The sequence below is a fragment of the Megalops cyprinoides genome, chromosome 5 (assembly GCF_013368585.1).
Source record: "Megalops cyprinoides isolate fMegCyp1 chromosome 5, fMegCyp1.pri, whole genome shotgun sequence".
NCBI lineage: Eukaryota > Metazoa > Chordata > Actinopteri > Elopiformes > Megalopidae > Megalops > Megalops cyprinoides.
In genome coordinates, this window is record NC_050587.1 from 21,326,658 (window position 1) to 21,347,223 (window position 20,566).

General features: G+C 45.6%; 1 protein-coding gene across 1 annotated transcript; it reads left to right on the top strand.

Moving 5' to 3' along the window:
- The first annotated feature begins 553 nt into the window (after nucleotides 1-553).
- On the top strand, nucleotides 554-20,563 carry vps37bb (VPS37B subunit of ESCRT-I b). The gene is made up of 4 exons (XM_036529905.1): nucleotides 554-858; nucleotides 9,266-9,437; nucleotides 14,566-14,648; nucleotides 15,075-20,563. Exons 1-4 carry the CDS (start codon nucleotides 754-756, stop codon nucleotides 15,531-15,533), a joined length of 819 nt encoding a protein of 272 aa, XP_036385798.1. The 5' UTR covers nucleotides 554-753; the 3' UTR covers nucleotides 15,534-20,563.
- The last annotated feature ends 3 nt before the right edge of the window (nucleotides 20,564-20,566 follow it).

Sequence of the window (20,566 nt, forward strand, 5' to 3'; positions counted from 1 at the left end):
AGACATCAGAACCAGAGGGAGAAAGGAAAAAACAATAAAACACAGGACCCTGAGTACAAGTTTACAGAACAATGTATAAAGAGGTGCAATTGTAGGGGATTGCACATTTTTCTTTTCATTTTTGACTTGTGTGTTTGGACAGTCCTCAAGAGGTTAAGACTATACCAAGCCACTTCCTTGTATGAAAAAGGTTGAGAAACGTTCTCTACTACTTCCCCTTTCTGAAGAAACGACCAGCAGTCGAGAGGATCAGCTGCCACTGAGGTCCAGTGTGAAACCATGGCAGCCAAAAATACTCGTATACCTCCACCCACTAGTTTTCGCTATTCCACGAGACATACCCTACACCCATAACCATTCATCTTTTTGGTTTCTTCGTTATATTTCTTCATGTCAACCATTCTGCAACTATTCGTGAGCTAAACTGACTTGTTCTCACAAAAAAAAAAAGATATCAAGAAAATATTGAACTTTCAACGGCAAATTTAATGCTCCAGAATACCATGACATGACTGATTGGCAACGTGAGTGTATTCACCTAGTACTCCTGGCAGCGAGTTTCTGCGGGCCTGTAAGTGTGGTCGGTGTAGTCTTTGAAATTCCGGATGACGTCAGCGCCGCTCCTTCTCCCTGATTTGACACCTCTGGACAAGAAACCTGCGGTACTTCCGGTTGGAAACCCAGCTCTCCTCTTTTCCATTGCCTGAGCCAAAAGGAACCTCGATCACACGCTACTTAGTACTACAGCTAGACATGTCCGGATTTACCAACAAACTCAGCTCTTATTCTATGACGCAGCTGAACGAGTTGCTCGAAGATGATGAGAAGCTCAACAAAATCGTTGAAGAAATGGACGAGGTAAGACACTGGCTGCGAAAGCTTGCTAGCTAACGTTAGCCAGCTAGCCAGTTGAACATTGTGTAGTTTTGCTGTCTAGCTAACGTTAGCTAGTCTGTAACATTCGCAACAGCATCATTAACAGCTAGCTAGTCTAGTTAATTAGCCAAATTCGGATAGTGTTAGACAGGCCTTGGCTTTGAATGCTAATTGTAGAAAGATGCGAGGAAGACTAACAAAGCAGCTAAGTACGTGTAGCATTTAAAATAAAAATATGTGAACTGAATTAATTGTCCCTGTCAACAAACCATATCTGTGAGGCCATCCAGATAACTATCTAGTTAGCTATTTGGCATTCTGGCTTGCTACAGGTAATGACACCTCGCTAACCAATACTTCCCATGTAGGTAACATTATCAGTTTCCTCTTTTGCAAGAAAATTCTGGTTATTCTCTCTACTTGCGACATTTTCCCGTTTATCGTGGTTGCTATCTGACTAGCTAAATAATTTCAGACAATGAACAAAAGAATCGTGTTAATTAGCTATCTACCTACACTGTTGTGGTGGCAGATTTCAGGAGTAGGTAGTGCATTAAGTGTAGGGTGCAAACTTGTCTAACATTGTCTGGATAACATTTCACAGTCAGCCGCATGTTTATTGTTGCGACCGTTGCTGTTACGCAACGAAGTAAGTAAGAAACCAGAATAGCCGTCAAAGTCTTTCACGCCTCTTCAGTCAATATTAGCTGGCAGTGTGTAAATACCGATCTACGCGCTGTAAAAGAAAAAAACCCAATGCAGCTGCCTGCCTAGCTCCGCTGTGCCAGTCCAGTAGTTGAGGAAATCCTTCTGGTAACAAGTTGTTTCAGTTGTTTGTTTGGGGTATTTCCATAACGCAGAGGCATGCTTGAATTTTAGCCAGACAGTGTATAGTTTGTTTATTACATAATTGTTGTAGTTTATATTTTTCGCAATAATTCGGCGAATAGTTTAATGTTGAAAAATGCCTGGAATCTTAAATTATCGTATCATTAGACGCCAGATTAGATGGCGCTTTCCTTTTAGGCATACTAAATGTGCTTTCGGTAAGACTAGAAGCGGTGGAAGGAAGCACGGTAGTCTCCAACATGTACAGGGTAAAGATTAAAAGGTAGTACTAACTGGTTATGAAATTTAGAGATTTTCACGTCCCCCATGTAGAAGTGAAGTATGTCACAAAGGTTAATTGCGTTTACTGCAGAGCAGCCCTGTCTTTGCGGGAGTACTAGGAGGAAAAATTTCCGTTGCCTTCCGCGAGAGGCGAAGGATGACTTCGTCTTTTGGTTGAAGGCAGGGAAAGTCCACGGCCGTGTAAGGCTGCATTGAAGACCGTTTGAACTACAACCCCTTTGATGTTTAGGGAATCGGAGCAGACATCGTCTAGTCCTGCTTGGAGTGAGGCAAAAGTGGAACTTCCCATTCGCATCCGCATGTCAGCACAGTGAGGGAGAGAGAGACTCAGTGACATCAGAATTTGCATGTTGTTTGGCGCAAAGATATCCACGCGTCATTACCACTGTTCCAAAGTTGATTCTAAGAGTTTGATAAGCAGCAAATGAATATGGAGAAAAAAGAGATCTGTTTTTGGAAGACTGTGGTCTTGACAACATGTTAAGGAAAAAGAAGTAACGGTAACGTTTGTAGCTTTGGTGAATGTGTGGAGGCCTTTGTGAAGATATGCAGGGGAAGGCTTTATAGGTGTGGCACTTCATAATGTCTCTCCTCTGTGCCGTTTGTGGACTTGGCCGCAGATCAGGACAGTCTCGCCAGCAGAAGGCAAATGGCCATCAAGTCCTGTGTTTGTGAAACATTGATCACTCAGCCAGTAGGGTCCGGGATTATGATGCAGTCAGTATTCGGGCAGAGTTCTCTGAATCAGCAACCAGGTACTGACAACTGAGCAAAGTCTTTCAGGCACCCATGTCATTCATAAGAACGCGTCAGATGAAACATTATCTGTTTGTCTTGGGCAGGAACAAAGGGTGTGTTCACATGTATAAGGCTGGTAAAGGCCTAGAGGCCTATGGGAAACACGATCTGGGGGAGGAAGTGTCTGTCACATTTGAATGGTCTGAGCTGGCCTCATTCACAAGGTGATCACCAAGGAGATTTTATAGGTACCTACGTGTAGAGGAGGGAGTCTGCATGTTTGGAAGTAGCCATAAATCCACAGTCAATCTTGGGCACTCTAACCTGCCACACCTTGCCCTCCAGCGTTTGCCATCATCTTGCCTGTTATCAGAATCGCTGTAGACTGCGATTATAGTCATTGTGTGAAAGGCAGGAGCAGGGAAGGGTCTGGTCTGGATACCCCAGGCACACAGCATCAAGAGGCCTGGGCTGGTGCCAAAGCAAATGATCTTCCTGGATCATGATTCTGCTGCACTTTCATTAACAAGTCCATTGGGCTTTGTCATCATGTTTGGTAGAGAACAGTAGAGATGGCAAGAGCTTGCTTAGCAAAGCTGATTGCTAGTGGGAGGGAGGTTGCTCTTGGTTACGGGTGGCGCAGATGATCAGACAAGGTAACAGGAGCTAGCATCTAGAAGGCTCCACATCAGTGGGAGATGCAGTTGTTATGTATTCATTTAGCCAATACGTTTGCATTTGGTCATTTAGCCACTGTCCTCGCAAATATATGGATACAAATGTGGATAAAATCAATACCAGTAATGATACTGATCACTCTAATGGTTACAGATCCTGCACAGTTACACAGTACAAGATACCATCACAAAGTAAAGCAAGATGGATTCTGGGGTCTGAAGCTGCTTTATCAATTTTTTGACCAAAATACAGCCCTATCCACAGTTCAACTTAGAAGCCACCAGCATGATGTTTTGCACCTGTATGTTGACACTAGGAGCAAAAGCAACTCTTTTGTTGCATGAGCATCAAAATCTGTTAACCTGGAGAGCAAGAATAAGGAAAAAAACAGACATTCTCAGCATGATTACCAACAGCTTGGAAGTCCACTCCTATTTTAAGGTTTTACTGATGTTACCCACTAATCTGAGCATGGTAACGAGTGTTTTTTTCCCTGCTCATCTCCTTTTCTGTATAATGCTTTTCAGAATGGTGGGACAGAATTGTCCAAAATGTAAAATGAAATGTTGATACAGCTAGTGAAGGAAACAATGCTTTTTTGATTGAAGTCCAGTCATGCCTTTGAGAGACCACTGGCAGGCCACAAGTGGCACTCAGCAGCCTCAGGTTCCTGGATGATTCTAATGATTTCTGGTTAAGTTATATTTTCAGTCCTAACACCAAAGTGATGCAAACTATACCTTTACAGACGATTTTAGCTGATTCAGTGTGACCGGTATGTTCTCATGGTTAGCAGCAACAGCCTGGTAATGATTAAAAAGTTCTCCCACCATCACTCCAGTGAGTCATAAATGAGAGTTTAGCCAAGGGAGTTGGCTGTGGGTGAGGTGGGAATGCTGGCTGTAGATAATGATTTCCGTATCAGAGGCTCTGCACACACTTATTTTAACTAGCCACGCTTCAGTCATACTGGGGAGAAGCACTTTGTGCACACTCTCTCTTAATACTGATTTGAAGCACTGAGACATTAACAAGGAGTAACATGACCCAGGTCTGCAGCAGCACTGAGTGTGGACAGACCTGGATGAAGGAGCGGAATGGAGGATTGAAGAGGAATGAAGTGGAAAGGTGGATTTCACTCACATGTGTATGCAAAACCACAGGGAAGGAGTCCAGAGCTGTGGGAAAGGAGGGCCTCTGTGTAAACCACTCTGTTTGGCATTGCTGCTCCCCCGGGGCCGCTGAATTCATTAGGGCTCTCAATATTCCAGAGTGGGGCACAGGCAACAGTATGAGTGGGAGATGTGATTAGCAGGGAGGAGTCCGGCCTCTTCAATGGACCTCTTAGACGAATTAAAAGGCAGATGGATTCATGGCCTTGTCCCTTAACATTCCACAGCTGCTGCAGCCATCAGTAGAGGGGAGCTGTGCTGTGAAGTGTAGCCATATTTGTTTTACCTCGCAGACTTAAGTAGCCGATTTCCTAATCTAAGATACGGAATACTGCCTCCATGACTGGAAAAGTTTTCCCTGTTTGTGGAAGTTTCAAGTCTGAACATAGGTGCGGTTAATCAAATGGGAGACAGTACCCGTAAAAACTCTCACGTGTACATTACACGATTTCTCTTACTCAGCCATACTCTGAATAAAATGGTTGTCCTCATTGTTTGAACCTCATTGTTTGAGAATAGGGGAGGGAGGAAGCAAAGGCACTTTTTCTTTGTTTGACAATGACTTTGTGAAGCTGCTTAAAATTGAGTCCTTAATGGTAATTCCATTATGAGTGTGGCATTCTCCTTTGTGTCTTGGAGACGGAAGGAATCCTTGCAATTTTGTGCGTTAAAGTCCGTTCTCGGGGAGTTTAATAGCTTTCTGAGCTGGCAAATACCCACCGGTTGGCTCTCCAAAGGGTGTCCAGTTCGTTCCCCTGCACAGCTCTGATCCCAGATGGACCAGGGCTGTGCAGTCACCAGGGCACCAGCTTTGAGATGAGCCAGCATGTCTCCGGGCAGCCCTTCAGCTCTCAGCTCCAAATGTCCAACCCTCACAAGGAAACCAAAATAACAGCTTACACTTAATATTCAGGAGCTTGCTGATGAGAATTTTGGTCATGGGCAGAATGACCTAGTTTTTTCAATACTCCCAAATGACGTAGGAAAGAAAATTAAAATTTTATCTCGGTGTCTGTTCTCCTTGAATGCTATTCACATATAGACCCTTTGTCACTGTGTTTTATGGGGGGAGACCACTCTAAAATTAAATGAGAAAATGATGTGGATCTTTTTTCAACCCATCAGGCAGTTGTAACTAAGTCTGATCCAGTCTGTTTGCTCTGCCATTGCTATGTGCAGAAGCACTGGAGTCTTCACACTAGTGGCTAAGCTCGACTGGCATTTGCTCTGCAGTGTCGTCATTGGATGTCTTCCGCATTGCTTCAGTTGTCAACACTCTATTTTATCCCTGCTAGCTGATCACTTGCTGATTTCCACCCTTCCCTCCATCAAGTGCTCGTGGACGAACGGACAAACGCAACCAAAAAAAATAATAAAAAACCACTACATTGATTCTAATATGTGCACACAGCTCCATAATCACAGCCATCAAAGGGAAATCACTGCAGGTGAACCTTGCTTTGGAACCCACTTTAGCATTATTCTGATAGCAGTGGGGTTGTAGTCCAGGCCCATAAATGGCGCCAGCGTACGCAAACGCAGTGCTGGGTCACGATCAGTGGCGCTGGCTGGTGGTACTCGTTGGCAGCATGAGGCTGAGGCTCAGTGTGACTGTTGGCTTGGAAGAGGTGACAGCGTCAGGATGAGTCGGCGAGCGAAGGCAGCCACTGAGTGGAGTCCTCTTCTGCAGTACCGCACCAGCAGCCGAGAGGTGAAAATGAACGCACGAGAGGCATTCTCTTGACCGACAAATCGGTCCCGGAGCTAAATGGGAAACCTGCCATAGCAGTAATGTTTGCAGCCTGTTTTGCAGTGGGAGTGAGGAGCATTTGAGATGTGTTGCCAGGAGATTGTATGCAGTAGTTGGTTCAAGATAAGAACAATGAGGGCAGGAAAGTTGACGGAAATGCAGAAGTATCTTTTTGTGCTGGGATGGGAGGCATCAATAGAGGTCTTGTTTAAACACAACTGTTTTCAGACAGAGAAGGGCCTTACTTGGAGGCATGTTCCTACCATTGCAGGGAAGTACTAGTCCAGGAAAGGAACTAGTCCTTGTAGAAATGTGGCATTTCATGAAAACGCAGTTTACAAACACTGTAACAACAAATTTGTTATCAGATATGATTATCTTTCAGTATAACTGTACTGTTAGTAAGTAAATGTTAAAAGGCTACTATACTTCAGAGATTAAATGTTCTCAGCATGTTGTGGGATAGCAGTCACAGTTAACAGGATTGTCATGCAGGCCAAAGAAGGACATTTTTCTAAGACAGGCCCCCTTGCACAGATGCTATGCAGACTGAAACAGCCCTCTCTGTGGCCCCAGTTCCCCTGTTTTTCCATGGCAAAATTCATACATGGAGAGGATTGTCAGTATGTTTTATGACAGTTTAGAAATGGTATTTCGTGAGGTCTTGCTGCTGTCCTTAGGATAGTTGTTTTTCAGTTCCAGATATTTCCATATGAATTTTAGTCTTTTGGACAGAGTGACTTTGTTCTTGTGTCAAGCAATTTATGAAATTAAGAAAAGAATCAGTATTTTTTTTTTTTTTTAAAGAATCATTTTAAGTGTAATAAAAAACATTATGGTTGTTACTTCTGTCTGAAGATAGGCAGTTCAAGATGTAATCTGTGAAGTTATCTTCTGAAGTTAATTAACAGCCTGTTACTACTTGGGTTTGAAGCATCAACCTGTGTTGACATTTCACAGAAGATAGTTTTCACCATTCTTAACAAGCATCTAGAACATTATTGTTGTATGTAGTAGTTTGTATGTATTTGCACATTTGTATTTAAGAATCTGTACATAGCAGAGTTTAGTGACATGTCTTGGCACGTCAGTGTCCATTACGGAGGTGACATCACCTCCTATAGGATGACTAGTTGCCTTAGGTGGGAACCTTGATCTTTAGCCCAGTTAATCTCTTATTGTGCCAGGTGAATGGTGAGCTACATTTTGAAATCTGCAGCATACCTACGCCTGTTACACATAAACTACATGTTTTGTTACACATAAATCCTTTTAGTTTAATATAAAAAAAAATAAATAAATAACCATAGAAGTCTGAAATTTTGAAGAGAAAATAAGAGTGTCAGTGAGACGTGAACCTGATTGGACTGCAGCACTGTGTGCAGAGACACGGCCACTGTACCTCACAGCTACTCCCAGTCACATGGAGTCAGCTTCTGATACAGCCTGCAGCCAGGTACAGCTCCCACACTGTCACCAACAGCAGAGACGTTTTTTGGTTTCAAACCAAAATGCTTAAGAGTGAAAACCCCCCACTTTAAAGACTTTCCATGCGCTGCCCCATAAAGTGCTAGCAGCAGATGCCAGAGGTCAGATCTGTCCAAAAAAAGGCAGCTTCACCCAAGCAGCCCTATTCACGGATTTGGCAGCCTTCTAGCAGGTGTATACAAAGCTTGTTAGGCTTGTCGGCCTCACAGGTTGCTCTTTGTTTACTCCTGTGAGAGAGGCAGGTGGAAGTGGAGTAGATGTCTCACATCTTTCCATTTTTAACTGTACCTCAAGGTACGGTAAATAAGACCCAGTTGTTTTCTTGGGACACCACAACCCATGTCACCTTTGGATGTGGTGTTAGACTTGGGCATCACCTACATGGACAGGATTGCTTGGAGGAGACAGTGTTTTAATGACAATGCTTCCTGTGCAATGATGTCCTCCATTCTTAGTGTGCTCTCTGGTTTCAGTAATGTCGTCCTGGGGTATGAGTAGTCCACATCCACATTCTCAGCGGACAGAGATCCTGGAATGTCAACACTTGTCTGCACTGCCAACATGGGGGTAGCCTCCGACCCTATGAGTCATTAAGTATTATATGTAGCTTCCAAGAAGCGGTCAATGCTTTTGATGCAGCAGTAACACACCTCTTAAGTATGTACAATGAAAACAGGTGCAGTAGTGTTCTTGGCTTTGAGCCCATAACGTATGACGCATGTGTTTTTTTTGTTTGGTCTCAGTGGTGTATGTTTTTAGGAGTACGTGAATATGCAGTTTTCAAGGTGAGCCCGTGAAGCAGGGACTTGTTTGGGGCCTGGAACGTTGGTGGTGAATTATGAGGCTGTAGCTACTTCCTGGAAAGACGTGACGGTATGAGAGAAGTGAGTGCTCACTGATTAGCAGCATGGCAGAGCACTACCATATGTAAACATGTCTTCAGCCCTGCGCCCTTCTCCTCCCGCCAGTGCAGCTGGGACGACTGAGGTGTCATTAACACTGAGACATTGAAACGCTGAACTGCTCTGATGAAGGCACTTCAGCCACTACTTTCATATCTCATCACAGAATGATGAGGTTATCAGTTTGTTCTGAGTTTGTGGGGCTCAGATTTAGGATTTTTATGCCATTTCATTTGCAGTAGAATCAATGTGAATAAAGAGCAAAGATCAAAATGCTGTTAAAAATACCACACTTTGTGACAGCGCACCACGACATGGGAAATCACTGTGTCATCTGTGAAACTGCATTGATAGAACTACAAAGTGTGCATTGTCGTCTCTTTCGCTTTTCAGTCCTATTTTTGATGGTAACCGCAGCGTGCGATCCGCGACCACTTCCTCATCATAGAAACAGCGCAGAACGCGGGGCTTGCAATGGCGCGGCGTCACAGTGAGGGCGTAACCGCCGCGCTTTCCCGGGTCTGTTTCAGGTACGGGATGTGCAGCAGCAGAAGGACGTGACGCTGGCCGGGAACCGCAGCCTGGCCGAGCAGAACCTCCTGCTCCAGCCCGGGCTGGACTGTCAGAAGAACGAGCTCACGAAGCGGTACCGCTGCCTGCAGGAGCTCTTCGAGGCCTACCAGCTCCGCAAGTCCACGCTAGGTAAGGCCCGGAGCGCTCCAGGGCTCCCAGTACTACTTCTGCCTGCAGTGTCCTTTCACCTTGGAGAAATGGCTTTATTGTAGTGTATACTGATTGTATTCCTGGTGTATTTGAAATTACGTGTTTCAGCACTTCATCAGCCATAACCTGTTTATGACCTACATATTTTTAAGTGTATACCTTCCTGTTGGATTCATTATACTGTAACACTACTGGGACACAGTAAATCAGAGGGGCTACCTGTAGTAAAATGAAGGAAAGGGGAAATCTTAGGCAGGGGCAGCCATGCCAATATGTAGTCTTCTTTCCAGTACTGTGTATGCCCACGTGAGTGTGTGTCTGTGCTTCTGTGGACGCGTGCAAGTACGTCTGTCTGTGTCCTAGTGTATGTATTGGTGTTTGCGTCTGCATGTATATGTGCGTGTTTTTGAGAGTGGGGTGATCTATATAGGTGCTCTTGTTCCTCTCAGTGGATGACACACCGGCCAGGCCGGTCTGGCTGGTTCTCGCAGCTGGGTTTCCTGGCAAACCCTGCAGGGCATTGCACCGCCTCTTCTCCCATGACACTGAGTCACCTCTCGCATAGGGTTACAGGTAGTAGACAGCCACCATTTTGCATGCGCTGAGGATCTGTGACAAGCCGGGTTACCTGCCTCGCCTCAGAATTTTCCATGAATCTTTCCTGTTGTCGGCGTAGTCTAGGAGGCACTCCAGCTGAGATTAGGCTCCATCAGTGCTGGGTAAATGCACATGGAATGTACAGAACTTTCTTCTTCCACACTCCATCTGATCTGCTCTGAGTCCCTCAATATCTTTAAGAAACATCTGAAGACACAGCTCTTACACACTCATCTGAACACCATGAAACACTACCATCTAAAGCATTTTCTTATTTTCTTAATCTTTGTTTTCCTTTAAAAAATTAAAATCTATGGTTTCACGCACTTGTATCTCTACTAGCTAGCTTGTATCTTGTCTGGCCAACTATTGAAACTTGGCCATGCGGCACTGACAATATTGTTGACTCCTTTAATGGCTGTTTGTTTTGGATAAAAGCTTCTACCCACCCACTGAATAAATGTAAATGTAAATGCAGTCAAAGCTAAGATCCTTGACAGAGCTGACTCCCTTCCAGACCTCTGTATTGTAACCTGTTCCTCCTGTTCGGTCACACACAGCCAGGTGTATTTATATGTGGTCATGGTAAAAACACTATTTAAACGCTCTTTCCAGAGAGAACTGCAGACCACGAGTAGTTGAAAGTAGTTGATATCGGTCCAGGGACAGTTGGTTACCTAGTTCTCAGTGTGACTAGGGTGTGACCAGGCAGCTGAGTGTTGTGTAGAATTAGACATGGTTGTGGAACCAATGAAGTCTGGCAGAGTGCCAACTGTGCAAATAGAAGTGATTTTTTTTTTTTTTTTTTTTTTTAATTAAATGTTAAACATTGACAGAAACATTGTTTGCTGCGTGGGAGCAGGCAGACCTTTCATTTTCATTTTATTCACACCGGGGTCTTTTCTGCATGCTAACTTGCTAGCTGCAAGTAAATTGAAATGGCAAAGCCCAGAAAAAGACAACTGCTGATTACTTAACGTTACAGACCAAACGATGCAGGAAGATATTAAAATGGATGAAGCTGGACCGAGTATTTCTACCTGGTTAGCTGCTAGCACATGACCAGGTCGTCGTTTGACTGGCTAGCTAGTGGTTGCAGCGGTTGCTAGTTGCTTACTGCTGTGAGAGAAGCGGGTGAAAAGAGCTGGACGTCTGCTGTCCTTCCAGAGCGTGACTGCACGTCAGGATGATGTGAAGGAATGCAGCTGACTCAGGTCGGTGAGAATGATGGAAGTAAGCCTTTACACTCAGAGGAGACTCGCCGTGTGAGCCACTTGTCTGTCACGGCTGTTACCACAGCTCCACTGAATTGCAGAAGTTGCCATGGAGTGGGTGCCACGGTCGGCCCGTCGCCAGGCAACCCGCTAAAGTCGCCAAGTCATTGTCTCTTTCAAGGCTTTGCACTTTGCAAGTTTGATCCGGGGACGTTACCCCAGTCATAATCACCCTACAGCATAGGGAACTTTTTCTTTTGCCCCTCTCCATGTCTATGAGTTTTTGTTTGTTTGTTTTTCTGGAGTGAACCAGTGGTTTGTCAGCTGCTTATCTGCGTTGCATACTGAGGGCAGGTAGTGGTGCCCTAGTTAGGTTCTGCCCATGTCCACATTAGGACAAAATAAGATATCCCAGTGCAGAGACCCATAGATTGTCAGATCTTTCCAGTGGCACCGTTGTCTCGTGATTTTAATCGACTCTCTGAATATGAGCGTCTCTGCCATTTGCGGTTTCTGAAAGAAAGCCAGTGCTCCCGCATATTTGATCCATCCCTGTCCCGTTTTGCTGGACTTGAGGTTCTTTCTTGTTTCTTCCAGAGATGACATCCACACAGTGCAGAGAGAGTGAGCCGGTTCTCCCTGGCTTGGAGTTAGGGTGAGCAGGACGGCTCGCTGTCTGGCTGTGCCGGCGCTGAGTAAAGGGAGACGCCCACATTCAGCCGTAAGGGGAGCGGTGTTCTCTATGACTCATTTGCACTGACCCCCACACACGCGCGCAGATCCACGCACGCACATTCTCCCACCCCCATCCCAAATCCCTCGCCGTAGCAACAGGCGTTTTCTTGAGAATCCCAGATTGCGGTGGGTGGGGGCGCGTCAGCAAGCGGCGCCCTCCTCCTCCCCCCCAAGTGCGTCAGCCAATCAATGCCCCTTTTCTTCTCCACGGGAGAAGAGGCAGAAGTTGGGGGTGGGAGACGACAGTTGGTCAGACGCGGCCTTTCGACAGCTGGCCCGCAGCCCGTGTATCGGTTAACAAACGGCCGTGTCACGATCTCCCAGCGCACGCCCGCAGTCGTGGTAACCGATAGGCAGAGGGCCTGCAGCCGCGGTGCGGAGGTGTGATTATGTTCCTATCATTAATGCAGAGGCCGGGGGAGGAGGACACGGGATCCTCTGACTCTTCATCTGTGGGGCTCCGGAAAATCAAACTCCCACGATGAGCCTTGGGTTCTGTGGTGAGCAGGCCGGAGCAGTACTGTGCGCGCTTATCTTGATGTGATCACAGTCAAATTGGCTTTAACAGACCCACTCTACATTAAGCAGAGAACTTGCCACCTAAAAGATGACCTTGCATTCACATTTAGTTGCTTAGCAGACACTCTTATCCAGAGGGATTTACATAGGTTACAAAATTGTACAAGTTATGCATTTGTACAGTTGAATAATTGTACAAATTGAGGCAGTTCTGGGTTAAGTACCTTTCCCAACAGCACAACAGCAGTATGTAATCAAACCATAATTTTTGGGTTAATCCTGCTCCTCCTTGCCACACCACAGTGCTGCCCATAAGTTTTTGGTTTCCAGAATGAAGCACTTTGAGGCACAACAGCAGGTGCTGTGGGGGTCTGCTAAGGTGCAGGGGGAGAGACATAAAACAAGGGGATGCTTTTGATGGCCAGACACAGAGGATCAGATTGAGGAGTTATGCCAGGACAGTGGGAAACCTCAGACTCTGTGCTATAAATGCCTTTGGATCCTTAATGTCCACAGTGAAACAAAACCCAGCGGGCTTGTGTAGCGTAGTGTAGTGTACTATAGCGTCTCTTCTACAGAAAGAAAGAGCTTGTGCTTGTGTATTGTCGCACACAAGCACAACCGTGTGAGAGTGCATTGCGATGAATGCTACTGCTGTCATTTTCTTTTAGCCCCCAGCCATGGTTTAATCTCTTTCCCCCCTGGTGGCGCTGTGGCGGGGTTGTTGCTAGAGGGCTGTATGCATTTCGCCTGTGTGAAACCAAAGCCTGCTGCAGGGATGTAACTCCCTGTGTTTGGGCACATTGAGTCAGACAGCTGTGCATCCCCTCACGCCAAGCCCTAGGAAAGCCTGTTCAGTTGAGTTGTTTTTTTAATCTGACAGTGGGGTTATAATGGGAAGTGTTGGTCCAGTCCTGATCTTTGATAGCATACTGCCCTCTAGTGGAGCCTGGGAGGAATTGTCCACAGGGGAATTGGCTAATGTCACAGCATTACTTATTACTCAACTGCCTTGTGCTGTGCTTAAGAGCCAGTAAGATCAGATTGCCTCACTTGTGTGCCTGCCCTCTGAAAGGGCTTCTTTGAGGCAAGGATCAGCTGGGTTAGAGCTAACAGTGCAGTTGTCACTCCAGAAGGAGTGAGAGGGTGAAACCTTGTGAATCCATAAATGGTGTGAGTCATCACGTGTTATCAGTGACTCCATGATCGGAACCAATCATAGTATTTTGCAATGGAGAGGATAGTACTTTGACTGGTTCGCACAAGTCTGTGATTGACAGCATATGGTAAGCTCCACCCATTATGGGGATGATTGGTAGACAGGTGTCAGGCAGAGATGTGTAGCCCGATGAATGGAAAATGACTTCATTCCTGTACACGTATGTAAGAGAGTATGGTGAGCTACTGGACTGAACAGCGAGCATACCTTTAAAGGAGAAGTCATGTGACACGCCTTCTTCCTGGTCCTCTGTTCCTCTTTCAGCTAACTGGGTGTTGATTTACTGGATCTTCAGAGCCTTAAGGAGGCAAGGATCCTGGAGAAAAGCTGCTGACATATATGTATATACACACACACACACACACACACACACACACACACACACACACACACACACGCACGCTGAGACCAGTAGATATAGAAGACAAGTGAGTGCATTACAGCTGTTGCTCTGTATCATTATCTTTCAAAGCAAAGACAGCAGTGAGGGGCTTTCTGTTCCCCTGTGGTTCGTTTCCACGCATGACAACTCCCAGCTTACCCTCTGTTTTGAGCTGATAAGTGCTCTGTGTGAGCATGTGTGTGTGTGTGCGTGCGTGCGTGCGTGCGTGGTCATGCCTCAGCGAAGGCAACAGCCTCTCCACTGTCCCACTGGCCCTCTGTAATTGTGAGCACTCATGAAGTAATCAGTCTCTATCTCTGTCTGCCACCCCCCCCTTCCTCCTCCTTGCACTCCCTCCCTTTCTCTCATTACTTCTTTATCCATTTCTGTTTCTCTCCACCTTCATTGCTCTCTCCCTCCCTCCTCCTCTCTGGTTCACAGATCAGAACTCAGGCAGCAGCTCTCTGGACACCCTCCTGGCCCTTCTGCAGGCAGAGGGAGCCAAGATCGAGGAGGAGACAGAGGTAAGCGCTGCGCTCCCCCCGCCTCCCTCTGACCCCCACACAGAGCGCTGGCATTCCGCAGCGAAACTTAACCTTGGGCTTTTGTTTTTTCTCAGGGCGTCTCTGGTTTCTTCTCTGTGTATCACATTCTCTCTCTCTGTCTCCGTCTATTCAGTTTTTCAGTTTAGTCATGCTTTAATGACAGTACAGACTGTCATTAAATCAGTGTTGCCAAACGTACAGTGCAAAGTGTTAATACAGCTACAGTGGAATGTAGTGCAAGAATATGTACATAAGCTGAGGTGTGTTTAAACATAGAACATACTATGTATTTTAGTAAAGGAATCTAACCGAAAGGTACCATGACAGTAGCACAGTTGAATCCAGCACATCCCACTCCTGCAGCAGGTATTGCTCACTCACTGTGTCTCTCCTCTGTTTGTGCAGAACATGGCAGACTCCTTCCTGGAGGGCAGCTTGTCCCTGGACTCCTTCATCGATGACTACCAGAGCAAGAGGAAGCTGGCACACCTCCGGCGGGTGAAGATCGATAAGCTGCGAGAGATGGTCCTGAAGGGCCACAGGCTGCCTCAGGCCCCCGTCCAGACCGCCCCCGTTCCCAGCTCCGGCCCCAGCCCCGTCCCAGACGCCAGCGGCTCCCCCGTGCCCCTGCCCAGGAGAGCGCCCCCTCCCGTGCCTGCCCAGGCGACCTCGCCCACCACCTCCCAGCCGGCCGCCCTCCCCTACCCGACCTGCCCCTACCCCCCTATCCCGCCGCGGACGGGCAACGTGCTGCCCGGCCCCATTTCGGGCTACCCCGCCCCTTTCATCCCGCAGTACCCCCCGGCCCTCCCGCAGAGGCCCCCCCCTCGCCTGGGCCCGCAGCCGGGCTTCATCATGCAGTGACAGCCTCCCCCCACCCCCCGGGCCCCAGGGCTGCACCCACCCCATCGGAATCACTTTCCTCTCGCCTGCGTCTCAAAGAACATATCAGCGCGCAGGGAGCACGACGTCCTCCCCTCTGTCAGGATGACGTCAGCGTCACCAACCAATCAAAGAAACCCGTTCACTGGAGCTTATTTTACGAGGGGGAGAATCTGTCTGTCTTTTCACTCTAACCCAATCAAGAGGGAGAGGGGGATTGATCTCATGGTGTCCATTTTTTTTAAGAATTTTTTTTTATATATAAATGTCATGTTTATCCCAGGGTTTTTTCAAATATGCTGTCGAGGCATGGCTCCCTCCTCTGTAAAAATCCCTTTCCTCACTGGCTTTGGTTGTATTGTCAATGCTGTGCACGTGAAAAGACGCAAAGAGGCCTGTTTGTAATGTAAAATGGCCCATTTAATGACTGAAAGCAAACCAAGCTGCAACATAGCCAGGAGAACTGGTGAAATAGAGCCAAGACCAGTGGGAAGTGTATAACATACCAGTACATCATATGCAATCCGTTGACTGAGAATATACTGTGCTGTTTTCTACATGTACTAAAAGAAATGACACATCACCATCTTACTTAGAGAGGATTGAAACATTTTTGATCTCCAGGTTTACTGTGCAAACCTGCAACCAAAGATGTTTTCATTTTCTAGTACTTCCATAGTTCATGTGATGTTTTATTTGAATTCTTTTTTTTGATATTTAAATAGGAAATGTCAAATTCTTCCAATTCATTGAAAACTGGATTGTATTTATGTATGTTATTTGGTGGGGAGAATTGCCCAGAATCCGTGGGTAAAACTGCGCACCATGTGCTCATAAGTGGAGGTGGATACTGTGCCAAATTGGCATCTTTCTCCCACGTTAAGGATGCTGAAGTACATACATGCAGTGCAAACTTTAGGAGCTGCATTTCTTTTTTTCTGTCTTGATCAATGAGCCTACTTCAGGGAACATCTTTGCCACCAGATCTAGTGGGCACCATGGAGGGGACGGGATTGTTGTTAATGATGAAAAAGGCAAAGAGGGCCCCTGGACAGGGTGCGTGCGGTAGGGTTTGGAGCTGTGCTGCCCCCAGTGCGTGGGGGTGGAATTGCCTGTGTGATCTGCATTGTGGGTCTCCAGGCTGATGTTAAAAAGCGCCCGCTCTAGGCCACATTGTCTGCTGTAGGGGAAATGGGTTAGGAGAGGGCAGGCTTTTACAGGGGAGTGGCAGTAAGACTGCGTCTGTGACCGCAGGCAGAGATTCACAGAAGCTGAGCTGAGCCTACAAACAGCATTCGGGTTCCACGTCCATGATGCTCAAACTGTCCGAGTGGACAGGGTCTACGGCCAGTGATGTCACACTGCCCCGAATCTCCTTCTTCTATACTATGCATATTGAAAATCTACATGTATGCGGTGCAAATGGGAGTCAACTTTGTTACGCCGTAGAGTAGTTATCCACAGATTCTGATGCAAAACATGCATCCTTTCACAGCTGGCGTTGGCATTTTTGACTACATTGCCTTTACTATACAGCAGAATGGCCCCTAAGCTGATATGAATAGTGGTTTTGTGTGTACTAATGAACGTTGATAATTCTGTCATTAGCCATGCTGGGCTCCCATCATCATGCACATGCAGCTGTACTGAGCCTCTGTCTGAGTTCACACAGCCATGAGGTCAGTGCTACACAATGCCATAGGTCTCACCTTGTCAATTTAAGCTTGTCATTCACATCCATCCACTCTGTTGTTGTTCTTACTGAGACCTTTCTGAGCCATAGTTCTTATTTTCAAGCACGCCGATGTGTCAGTTCTTCTTTTCCCTGGCAGCCTGCATGGTTTGGCTCTGCAGCATTACTGCCCCCTGCTGGCACGTGGTGAGCCTGCCTTTTGTGGGGGTGAAGGGGGTATTGCTTAAAACATTGTTTAAAAAAAAAAAAAAAAAAAAAACAAAGCTTTTACTAAACATGTGCTGAATTTCCAATTTTAGGTTCCCATGACAAAATGTGTGAATTCTGATCTCGTTTAAAAGCTCTGAAGGTGCGTTGCTGTGGGTGCTTGTTTATAAGGGAGACGGGGTCTCCAAACTGGTCACTTTGTGCCTGCACCACTCCCTGCTGCAGATGCTGGTCAGCGTGGCTGCTCTTGTCCCGCTACTCAGCATTCCCCCATCCCTCCTCAGCGCAGCTAGTCCCCTGTCCCTGTAAGGCTTTTGCAGGCAGGATCCTTTATGAAGACTTCTGCATTCCTGGTGAATGTAGGGAAGCCTTTCTGGAAATGTCTCTGCCACTGCCCCCCTCTCTCCCCCCCAAATCTCATTGGCAGTGGCCACGCCCTGTCTCAGTCCCTGGTCTAACCTAGATGCAGAGATTGTTAGGGTAGCGAAAGAACAGGACAAAGTTGTGTCTCATGCCTGTCTCTGTTTAGAGGTTCAGCGTCACTCACGGCACTGTTTGGCTCAGCTACAGTTACAGCCAGCCCCCTGCAGGTGGCGCACTTGAGCAAGTGGACAAGTGGTGCTCTTCAGGTTTTGTGTCCACAAGTCTTGGTACTCTTTCTTTTTTACAGCCAGATTCTGGTGTTACCATCTCTTGGGCAACCAGTACTACTCTGTGAAAAATTTTTGGTCTTTACAACTGCTGGGTTCTCTTGCACTAGCACATGATCCTTCTCCCAACATGAGTTGTCAGTTTATCTGGCAGTAGTTTGTGTTGTATCTGTTTGCCTTTATAAATAAAGAAAAGATTGCCAAACTACTTGTGACAAAACCAGTATGTTAGACAGTACCATAAATGTTACACCAGGAATTACTAGTCCTTTTGTATGAGTTTGCTTCTTTAGTGAAGTTATTCATGAATCTCTCCTTTTGCTGTAAACATCAAGTACAATCAGTGCGTAACACAGATACCTGAGTAAAATATCAAACTCTCAGAAACAGCTGTTTTATATGTAAAATAGTTTCTTGTACACTCCTAATGTAAATTATGTTGATTGTCATTGTAACGTTGTGTCGTATGACTAATGAAGATTGTAGTGGGACTGCAGGAGTTACCTCTGGCTATTTTTAAGGCTAATCAATAAAAACTTTTTATATCTGTATAGTATATTTTTTGTACTACATCATGTCTCCTCAGTGGTTGTCTGTTTGAGCTGACGTCATGAATGATGTACTAAAATACTGTACACAAGGAGCTTTGTAAATAGAACAGCATTATCCCTCTCAGCAATTGTTCCCAGTGTGCCATATTGGTTTCAGTCTTTGCCTGCAGAACATTTACATTGACTCAATGTGGCTCCAATTGAATTCAGCAATTTTCCTCTCAGACCTTCCCATACTTCCCACATAACAGCGTAACTCACACGTGCTGCAGCTGCTAAGTAGGGGTGAGATGAACAGAGATGAAAGAGTTTGGGTATTAGTGCTTTCTCCTTTTCGCAACTTTGGTGAGAGGCAGTTTACTTCAAGCTACATTTGTACAGTATTGATAACTGAAATATTACAGGGGTATAATTGGCTGCCATAATTTTGAGTAGAAATATGGTGAAAAAGAGTTTAATTTCTCACTAGTTCATTCACATCAGCCTTCACCTTCAAACTGCATCAGAAGGGCTGCTCTAATGGTGGGTTGTGTACTTTCTACTTTTAGCATGCCAGACATTTATTTCCGAAACTACATCTTCACCTCCCCCCTCCATGAATTCATTGAATGAAAGCAAATGGATACCTTCGTATCAGGGGAGAAAAAGTCTGTTACTTTTGTGCTTTCCCTGGCTCTGTTCTGCTCTTATTCTCAGTCTCGGTGCTCCTCCATCTTAAATGAAGATTTTGTGTAATAAAACAAATAATTGTGGTATCAAAAAGTAGCCCATTCTAAAATGAAGTCTGCCAGTATGATGTTTCGATAGCCAAAGATTTGAATACACTGGTTAAAATTGCCTTCGGTGATAAAGCCAAAATGAAAATGACTGTCTCTGGTAAATTTGTTTATGAATGATCTGTAGTATTTTTCAGCAGGACATGTTACTAAAGAGACTGAGCCACAGGTGAAAATGCATTAACAGTATATGAAATTTGTCCTCAGAAGTAAGGCCCTTTGCTGTTTTTGCTAAATTACAGTTTGCATTCACTCATAGTCATAGTATTGAAGAGCATAAAGCAAAAAAAATGGTGATGTTATTATTCATGGATACTCACATGCAGCTAGTCAGTGTCATATGAATATGTCTGAAAATATTTTTCCCCTATACTTGTTACTGGAAATATTTTACAAAGAAGCAGCGTTCAACAGAGCAAAGGCAGCCCTAGAGTCATTACCACAGAGGCGTCTGACCACTCTATGTCAGCATTTCTCTTGATTTGATCAAACATCTTTACAACCAGCAAAAAATCCATAGCAACCTGATTGCAATCCATTCTTGCATACAGAGAGAGAGCGAGAGAGACAGATTAATATAATTTTTAAAATGTGCAAGTACCAGCGAGGTACTAAATAATGTCAGCTCTCACTGTAAAAGTGGAGTCATATTGCATACCTCTTTGACTCAAAGGGAGAGTATCGGTGGGGATGCATAGAGTATTGTGTGTTTAGGGTTGCTACAGGTGCTGAAATAGGAGAATGGGTTGCTATAGATGTGGTCCTATTGTCCACTGACAAACAGAGATGGCATATCGGGGGAAAGGAGTCATATGCATGTTTTGTGTGCTTCTATATACTGAGGAACCATTTAACAGTGGAGCTGCTACTGGACAAAAATCGCATCACGTCTATCCTGTACACAGGGCCTGCATGTCCATCAAAAAGGTGACCCAGTAGCAATTTATGTGATTGCTTAATAACTTTGCTGTAACCAAAATTGCCCTAAATATATCACGAGATACTCCGTAACAGACGTGTTCCTGGGCATTACAAATATTTTAAGCAGGAGCCGTCTTTGATATTATTGAACACGTGTACTCAAATTACGTATACTACACGCGCCCTAATTGCTGGCCTTCCAAAAGGCCAAAACCTT